Consider the following 10,020-nt stretch of genomic DNA (forward strand, 5'->3'; position numbering starts at 1 on the left):
GCTATCGCAAGTCCTGAATAAATAGCCTTTGTTGGTCCTTCTTTGGGTGTTTTTGCCTATTTCCACACCACTGACAGTCACGGGCTTCGGCAGCACAGAGTCTGTGGAATACGGTCACACAGAGAGCAGGGCCTGGGCTGGGAAGGAAAAGCAGCAGGCAGGAGGCAGGACCCCGGGTAAGCCTTACCCTGGACGTGCCCTTCCTCTCTGTGTCTCTCCTCCCCCATCATGAGCACAGTATCATGAGCACAGCAGCCCAGTGGACAGGGATTTTCAAAGGTTAAAACTAGAAAAGGCAGCTGCAGCCTCCCCCACCATTTGCAGGGGCTTGGGCGGAAAAGGCTGTGCTCCAGGCTGAAGATAAATAAACACAGCAGACTGAAACCCACCCCTCCTGATAAGTCAGAGCCCTCATCCAGGAATGGTTTTTTGTTTTTTTTTAAACTGTACTTTAGTTGTACTTTAGTTTCTCATTAAACAGTTAGTACACATATTGTTTTATGACATTGGTTAACAACCCCATGACCTGTCAACACTCTCCCTTCTCGGCCTTGGGTTCCCTATTACCGGCTTTTCTGGGAATGTTTTGATGGATGAAATCATGCATTCCATGTCTTTCGAAACTCCTTGTGGAGCCTAGTGCTGTTCTCCAAACTTGGAACTGACCTCTGTCATCAGGGCAAAGACCTGGTCCACAGGCTGATTCTGGCGCACAGAGGGAGTGCAGGTTTGAGCCCTGGCCCTCTGAAGTGGGGACCTCGTCTCCTGCTGCGAACCCGTCAGGGCCTGGGAGACCCTGGCCCACCAAGGCACACCAGAGTGCAGAGATGGTTGAGGACGTGGAGGTGTGGAAGCAAGTGTTCCAGGAGTTAATGCAGGAGGTGAAGCCGTGGCACACTTGGACCCTGACACTAGACAAGGGCCTTCTTCCCAACGTCCTGAAGCCAGGGCGGGCACAATACCAGCAGTGGACCTTTGCCAGGCGAGTGGGGAATGTAATTGGGCTGGATCCCAGGAAATTCTTGCTTATTTCTTACCTGTATACTTGTTTAATGCACTCAGGTGCTAACCAAAGGTTGGTGGTTCCAGCTGGTGCATTGGAAGAAAGGCCTGGCAATCTACTTCTGAAAAATCAGCCATTGAAAACACTGTGGAACACAGTTCTACTCCAACACGCATGGGGTTGCCATGCCTCAGAACAGGCTCAATGGCAACTGGTTTGGTTTTGATTTTGATATACTCGTTACTTTTTTTACTGCATTCTATACTTATAAATTAAAGATTATAGGAAGTACGGTGCCCATTGTTCAAGAAGTTTTAGCTTCAATAAAATTTTGTTTTGTTTCCTGTTACAATGAACTCCAAAACTCTAGCAGGCAGGGGCTCAGGTGTGGACAAGTGCCTGAATACAGAGAAATCAGGCTGTGAGGAGTGGGGGCGGGGAGCAGCGAGGAAAAGAGAAGGGGAGGAATGGCGGATATTTCACTCAACCTCAGAAGTGCCGAGTGGACAAGGCTTGGGACAATGCTCCCAGCTTTGGGAGACCCACAGGCCCACCATGGAGCCCATGAGGGAGAGGACCCCCATACCAAGCACTCCAGACACCCCCTCCAGGGACAGGTCAGGGGAGCAGGGGAATGCTGAGCAAAACAACACACAGCAATCTTTCCCTTCACTACACTGAGCAATGGAAACTTCTTAAAACAGAAGGACTCTAAGAGGTTATCCAAAGTTTAACTCTGTTGCACACAGAGCGGGAGTCCTGGGACGTACCCCAGGACCCGGGGCAGGTGCTCCCGGCCTGCCCGCTGCCCCCTCCCCAGGAGAAGGGCTGAGCAATGGGTACACCAGGCCAGGAGCTGGCATCAGGAGCATCTGAGCAAAGACTCATTCCACTTTATCTGTGAGAACTTTGATCTCTGGGCTGGACCAGGAGCAGAGCAGCATGACCCAGGGAAGGGCAGTGAACTGACCCACAGGAGAACAAGGCCCAGGCCCCTGTCCACTGCCGACCCTCTAAGCACCTCCAGCAAGATTGTACTACAGCCGTCACGACTTCTTGGCGTCTTCCCATTTCATTCTTACATTCTCCCTGTAAGGTGGTGCTAGAATCAAGATATAGGAGTGAAACAATATTGACTAACTCATTCTCCCCAGCTCCCTCTGGTTCACCATCCCAGACTCCGGGGTGTCCCTGTACTAAGCTTGGCAAGGCTAGGTTAGGCTGTGGTAACAAACTGGGGAATATGAGTGGTTTAACCTAACACATGGCTTCCAAGGGCACCTATGAAGAGAGAGCTGGAGGGTCTTACAAAGGTTTCTGTGGCCAGAACTGGAAGTAGCATACATCATTTCTGCCCATGTCCCATTGGCCAGCTAGTCACACGGTCCTAACCTAACTGCAAGGGGCTGGAACGTGTGAGGGAGTACATGGATAATTTGGTCAGCGGTAAACTCTCTGTTGTAATGCAAAAGCCTGCCTTTCCCACAATGCCTCTTCTGGATGCAGCCATGTGTTCCCCTGCCTTCTTCTCCTTTCTCTACCTGTCCTTACGGATATTTGTTCGAATCTGTTAGCTCAGAGTATTGTTGCCTTCCCTGCTGAGGCCAGGAGCACTCAGAATGAGAAGTTTCCAAGGCAACCTTGAGCAAAGGAGCTGGGTTGGAGGGGAGCAAAAGGAGAGAAAGCTGGACGCTGTGATCTCCCTGTAATACTGGAAAATCAGGGGCCCTGAGCAACCAAGACAAGGCACTACTTTTTTCCTGGGACCTGGGCCTTTCAGCGTTCTCCCTGATCTGTGGGTCTGTAACTTCCCCACATCCACTTGCATCCATTTGTGGATTTCAGGTCAGGGTTCAAGGGAGCTGATTTAATGGCTGACATGGCATTTGCAGAGTTTGTTTGACCCATTTAAATCCAAATGTGAAGCAGCCTTGGTCTGGAGTCAGGAGACAGAGTTCTAGCCCTGTCTCTGTCTTTCACACTCACTGGGTCCTAGACATGCCGAGTTCCCAGCATGGACCTCAGCTCTACAATGACCGTGTTGGCTGTAGGAGATGTCCAGGATCTGTCCAGCTCTGACATGCTTGTGACTTGCTATTTTCATAGTAGACACCTGTGGGTCATCTAGTGTATTGGTGGCAGAATGGAGATAGGAATGAGGGGCTCAGTAATTTCTTCCACCACTAACCCATGACCCTAATTAAGTGATGTCTCGGTGTTGTTGTAGCACCTTCCTCCCTCTGGCAGCAGCTGGGACTTCTGACCCTATTGAGCCCTGCTGAGGATCTTGTCTTCTGCCTCCACAGGTTTCAGTGCTCCTCTTGCTCTCGCAGCTGGGCCTCAGCTCAAGTTCAGGTCTTCTTCCACATGCACTGGAGCAAGGAAGAGTCCAAGGGCCAGGTGAAGATGAGGGTCTTTGCCCAGAGGTGTCAGAAGTGCTCCCAGCCTCCCTTTGAGGTTCCACAGTTCACACAAGAGAACATCTCAAGGATCCTGAACAACCTAGTGCTCCGAATTCTGAAGAAATGCTACAGAGAAGGATTTAAGCCAGTAGAGGAAATTCCTACCATCAAGGACTTCTCTCTCGAAGGACCACATGACAGTGACAACTGTGAGGCATGTCTGCAGGGGTTTTGTGCTCAGGGTAGGCTAGACCCCGGCCTACAGTCGCCAGTGCCTCCACCACTCCCTGTCCTTTCTAAGGATGCCAAGGAGCCCAAGATCACTGCTACAACCATCAATCTCTCCTGCTCACAACCACCCCCCAAAGTGGACAAGTTTCTTGGGCCAACAATTTACCCCAAACTCCCTAACTCTCCCAAAGCTGCCAGTGCTCCCAAAGCCTGCAACATCTCAAGACCATCAACTGCTCCAAGATTTCCAATCCGACAGATGCCACCAATACCTTCTCCTATGCACAGGATAGCCACACAAATGCCTACTCCCACAAACAGAGGCACCTCAGAGGATACAGTGGTAGGGGAAGCTGGACTACAGGAAGGAAAAGAATTATCCAGGTCATCCTGGTTTTCTGGGCCTCCACAAGTTACGAATCTCCTTGCTTCTAGGAGCTCAAGAGCAAACACTAGTTACCAGGTGGAGATGAGAGTCCATTTCTCTCCCTTAAGGGAGGGTTTCTATTCCTACACATGCCAGAATCCCATGTATAGGAAGTTTTTAATTAATTGGTATTGTTGTTTCATTTTCATTGCTGTGGTGGTGATTGTTATAATAACCACTGTATGAATCTCAAACACAGTATGCTAAGTGAAAGAGGCCAGACACAAAAGGCCGTATATTGTGTATTGTATGATTGCAATTATATGAAATATCCAGAATAGGTAAATCAATAGAGACAGAATGCAGATTGGTGGTTGCCTGGGACTATAGGAAGTGGGGAATGGGGAGCAACTGCTTAATCTGCACGGGATTTCCTTAGGAGGTGATGAAAATGTTTTGGAACTAGGTGAAGGTGGTGGTTGCACAACTCTGTGACCGTACTAAATGCCACTGAATTGTTCGCTTTTAAATGGTTGAAATTTTATGTTATATAAATTTCTCCTCAATTAAAAAAAATTGCAATTTCATTCATTCTCTAGAGAACTGAGTTTTAAATGTTTATAAAATCTCTCTTCAACAAATGGTGCTGGCAAAACTGGATATCCATTTGCAGAAAAATGAAACAGGATCTACACGTCACCCCATACACAAAAACTAACTCAAAATGGATCAAAGACCTAAATGTAAAACCTAAAACTATAAAGTTCATGAAAGAAAACATAGGGACAATGCTGAGGGCCCTGATTTATGGCATAAATAGAATATCAAGCATAAATAAAAATGCACAAACTCCAGAAGATAAACTAGATAGCTGGGACCTCCTAAAAATTAAATATTTAGGCTCATCAGAAGACTGTACCAAGAAAGTAAAAAGAGAACCTACAGACTGGGAAAAAATCTTTGGCAATGACATATCTGATAAAGGTTTAACCTCTAAAATATACAGAAAACTTCAACAACTCAACAATAAAAAGACAAGCTACCCAATCACAAAATGGGCAAAGGACATGAACAGACACTTCACCAAAGAGGACATTCAGATGGTCAACAAATACATGAAAAGATGCTTGTGATCATTAGCCATTAGAGAAATGCAAATCAAAACCATGATGAGATACCATCTTACCCCTGCAAGAATGACACTGATCAAAAATTCAGACAACAATAAATGCTGACAAGGCTGTGGGAAGATTGGAACTCTGATACACGGTTTGTGGGAATGTAAAATGGTACAACCACTATGGAAAACAATATGACGCTTCCTTAAAAAGCTAGAAATAGAAATACCATATGATCCAGCAACCCACTCCTAGGAATATATCCTAGAGAAATAAGAGCTGTCACACAAATAGACATATGCATACTCATGCTCATTGCAGCAGTATTCACAATAGCAAAAAGATGGAAACAACTTAAGTGACTATCAACAGATGGTGGAGAAACAAATTATGGTACATGCACACAATGGAACACCATGCAGCAATAAAGAACAATGACGAATCTGCAAAACATCTCACAATATGGGTGAATGTGGAGAGCATCATGCTGAGTGAAATAAGTCAATCACAAAAGGACAAATATTGTATGAGACCACTATTATAAAAACCCAAAGAAAAGGTTTACACACAGAAAGAAGCAATCTTTGATGGTTGTGAGGGAGGGGAAGAGTGGGGAAGGGAAGTTACTAACTAGCTAGTAGACAAGTGTTAACTTTAGGGAAGGGAAAGACAATACACAATACAGCGGAAGTCAGCACAACTTGCCCAAGGCAAAGGAAGACACTTAGGGGAACACAAAAAAAGAAAAGAGAAAGAAAAAAAAAAAAAAGGCAACCACAGTAAATACTATAGCATATACAACCCTATTACAAGTAAAAACAAGTCATAACTTACAAGCAAGTACATAGGCAGATACATATGCTGAATAGAAGAAAGAGGATATATAGGAGTATACCCACATACATATATAGGTTGGGCTGTGGATATTTTTACATGCATACTTGTATGTACAGCACGTATATTTGTATATATAATAGAGCACAAAGGGAGCACAGTCACAGAAGCTTACTAGACACATCTAAACACCTTGAGGGACTGAGTTACTGGGGCTGAGGACTGAAGACCATGGTCTCAGGGACATCTAGGTCAACTGGCATAACAGTTCATGAAGAAAATGTTCTACATCCTACTTTGGTGAGTAGTGTCTGGGGTCTTAAGAATTTGCCAGCAGCCATCTAAGATACATCTATTGGTCCCATCATGTTTGGAGCAAAGGAGAATGAAGAAAACCAAAAACACAAGGAAAATATTAGTCCAAAGAACTAATGAACCATATGAACCACAGCCTCCACCAGCCTGAGCCCAGAAGAACTAGATGGTGCCCAGCTACCACCACCGACCACTCTGACAGAGATCATAATAGAGGGTCCCAGACAGAGTGAGAAAAAAATGTACGTCAAAATTCAAATTCCCAAAAAAGACCAGACTTACTAGTCTAACAGAGAGTGGAGGAACTCCTGAGACTATGGCCCCTGGACACCCTTCTAACTCAAAACTGAAGCCACTCGTAAAGTTCACCTTTCATTTGAAGAGTAGACAGGCCTATAAAACAAACAATAACACACCTGAAGAACGTATTTCGTAGATCAATCAACTTTATGAGATCAAATGGACAACACCTGCCCAGAAGCAAAGTCAAAAGGCAGGAAGGGACCGGAAAACTGGACAAAATAGAAACACGGAAACTGGAGCGGAAAGGGGAAAAGTGCTGCCATGCTGCGGGGACTGCAACCAATGTCACCAAACAATTTGTGTATAAATTTTTGAAATGAGAAACTAATGTACTCTGTAAACTTTCACCTAAAGCACAATTTTAAAAAAATTTTTTATGAAACCTGGGGGCCCTTTTCGCAGGGAATTTTGCACAGACCCTCTGACATCAGTCTGTGGGGGCATTTGCCGTCAAAAGCATCAGGCTGAAACTTGGGTTCTAAATCGGTGGTCTCCACAGCAGGGGGCAGCATCTGAGGGATGAGGCAGGACCACCCACTAAGGTAGAGGAGATCTCTTTAAAATTCCATTTAATTTTTTTTCTTTCATTATTTTCTTTAGAATTTACTGTAGCATTTTTTATAATAAACATATTAGTAGAATTGTTTATAGTTATATAACAAATAAATAAATAAGTATATTCACACATTTGGAGCGCATGCTTAATGTTTTTTATTGATAGGGCTGTACAATCAAACCCCCTGGGATACCCTTTTTCTAAAGGACCAGAGGTGGAAGTCTGTGGATGGATTCTGAAACAGTTTTGCTCTCCAACTACTAGACTTTTACTCCCAAATTCCCTCTGCTCTTTCTTAGCTGCTTATGACATTGTATCTATCTTTCAAGCCCCTACTTCAGTGCCAGTGACTCTGGGCTGTTTGTTTTCATCATTCTGGTGAGAATGTCTTTCCTCTACTGTTGGTTGTTCTTCTGTTTAGCACCTGTCACATTCTATCTAGGGAGTCTCGGGGTGGTGCAAATGGTTAACAAGCTCAGCTGCTAACTGGAAGGTTGGAAGTTTGAGTCCTGATGAAAAAATCAGCCACTGAAAACCGTATGGAACACAGTTCTACTCTGACACACATGGGATCTCCGTGAGTTGGAATCAACTCAATGGCAACTGACGGTTATAGTCCATCTAGTTCTACTACTCTGACCCCTCTGACTTCCCCAGCCAACCCTGAGTCCATTCACTTCCCAGGACAGTTGTAACAAAGTACCACCAATCCGGTGGCTTATAAGAACAGAAATTTATTGTCTCACATTTCTGGAGGCTAGTAATCCAAAATCAGGGTATTGGCCATATCGATGCCTTCTGAGGATTGGAGGGAGAATCTGTTCCATGTCTCTCTTCTAGCTTCTGGTGACAGCCTATGGTCCTTGGCATCCCTTGGCTTGTAGATGCATCGCTCCAAATCACTGCCGCCATATTCACATAGCCATCTTCCCTGTGTTTATCTCTCTCTCTTCTTCTATAACGACAGCACTCATATTGGACTAGGACCCACCTACTCCAGTATGGCCTCCTATTAACTGATAACATCTCCCAAGACCTTATTTCTTAACAAGATCACATTCACAGGTATGAGGGATTAGGAGTTGAATATATTTTGAGGAGACACAACTCAACCCATAACAATGAGTGTCTGAGGGCAGAATCCATTTCCCACTCACCCCGCCCCTGCTTCTAACCTTAGGAAGAGTCCTGGGCTGTCAGCATGCACTGAGAGACAGTCTGCGTGTGCAGTGTGATGAATCACTTTTATGTGGCCTTTCTATCCATGGTCTTGTAACTTCCACCCAAGTGATTGGGTGGGAATGTGCAGATATGGTAATCGTGGCCCACCAAAGGGATTGGTCAGTTTTGCCATTCTGCTGGGCTTGAGGTGAGCCACCCCAGATGTGGGAAAGAGAAGAGCCCACCACCACCAAGGAAAGAGAGCCTGGAAGGAGAGACCAGCAGCAGGAGACGGCATGGTAGGCTTCACAGCCCATGGAGAGAGAAAGCTGAGTGCCTTTGGACAGAGGCCTAGGGCCAGGGAGAGGTCTGCCTGCAAGCACGGCTGGGAAGAGGCTGTGCTGATGGAAGAACTGTATCCTTGAGTGTTCCTGAGCCTGAAATGTAACCTGATACTTCTCTAATAAACTCCATAATAGTGAGTATGGTCTATGAGTTCTGTGTGGCCATTGCAATGAATTATTGAACCCAGCAGAAAAGTAGAGAGTGCCATGGGAGGGAAGGTTGGTGTCAGAATTGGCAAAGATAGTGCAGAGAGGAGGCTTGCCTGGCCTCCACCTCCTGGGAGTCAGCCTTTCACTGTTGATCTTCGTTCTCCTTCCCCTTTGTGAAGTTGGAGGAGGTCAGACACTGCCCCCACACCATTTTTACAGTATGTGCTGAGACACATGAAGGAATGTGTGAAGGAACAAACGTGTCACATCTGCGCTGAAAAGTGGGCTCTCTGCACGCCATTTGGTGTGAATGTCTTCAAAGTGAAAAACAGTGTTTCCCACTTTATTCATTTGTCTTTTCCCTCTTCATTTGTATTAATGTTTGAGCTTAGTTCATCTGATGGTAAAAGACACACTGTTTCAGAAACTAAAAACAAAAGAATGTATGTTTTTCAACTTACATGAAAGAATAAATGACCAAGAACTGATAAACAGGTTATGAAAAATTTATAGTGAGTGAGGACTTGTCCTACCAGATATCACCACTATAACAGCAGGAAATCTGCACAGGAATAGCTTTGCAGGGCAGTGGGGGCAAGAACCAGGGCCAGGTGGTGGAGTGTCTAGGTGCTGAGAGAGGTCTTCCAGGGCCGAGGCTGCCCCCTGCAGGACAGAGTCTCTGTCCTTGCAGAGGAATGAGTACAGAAGGCTGGATGATTTGTGTGTCAAGAAGAATCCTGTGGAAGCTTGGTTTTAGCTGTTGTTAGAATCTAGTCTGAGGCATTGGTGGTTCAGTGGTAGAATTCTCACCTTTCACGCAGGAGACCTGGGTTTGATTCCCGGCCAATGCACCTCACACCTCATGCACAGCCACCACCCATCTGTCAGTGGAGGCTTGAGTGTTGCTCTGATGCTGAATAGGTTTCAGCAGAGCTTCCAGACTAAGACAGACTGTGAAGTGTCCTAAGCAAAAACAGCAGAGTTTGGTTGAAATTGGAAGTAAAGAGCTTTTATTGAGAGACAAGGCAATTTGAAAATTGGGAATCACAAGGTCCAGAGGATTATGAACTAAGTGATCCAAGGAGGAGACATTTCAGGGAGTTTTTATAAGAAAATACAAGGAACTTCAGTAAAAATTCAGTGACTGGTTGACATTTAAGTAATGGTTACAAAACTGGGTATGGGTACATCTGATTGGTAGGAGATTACGTAGGTTTCTAAAACTGTTTTTAAAAG

The 10,020-nt window shown here is 45.3% G+C and overlaps 1 protein-coding gene and 1 non-coding gene across 2 annotated transcripts; both read left to right on the plus strand.

Moving 5' to 3' along the window:
- The first annotated feature begins 806 nt into the window (after positions 1 to 806).
- Positions 807 to 8,339, plus strand: RTP3 (receptor transporter protein 3). The gene is made up of 4 exons (XM_012554625.2): positions 807 to 982; positions 3,310 to 3,641; positions 4,035 to 4,099; positions 8,310 to 8,339. Exons 1-4 carry the CDS (start codon positions 828 to 830, stop codon positions 8,337 to 8,339), a joined length of 582 nt encoding a protein of 193 aa, XP_012410079.1. The 5' UTR covers positions 807 to 827.
- A 1,225-nt stretch (positions 8,340 to 9,564) lies between these two features.
- Positions 9,565 to 9,635, plus strand: TRNAE-UUC (transfer RNA glutamic acid (anticodon UUC)). Its single transcript has one exon. It is a non-coding gene; the product is annotated as a tRNA-Glu (tRNA).
- The last annotated feature ends 385 nt before the right edge of the window (positions 9,636 to 10,020 follow it).

This window comes from Trichechus manatus, unplaced genomic scaffold, assembly GCF_000243295.1.
Source record: "Trichechus manatus latirostris isolate Lorelei unplaced genomic scaffold, TriManLat1.0 scaffold00001, whole genome shotgun sequence".
Lineage (NCBI taxonomy): Eukaryota > Metazoa > Chordata > Mammalia > Sirenia > Trichechidae > Trichechus > Trichechus manatus.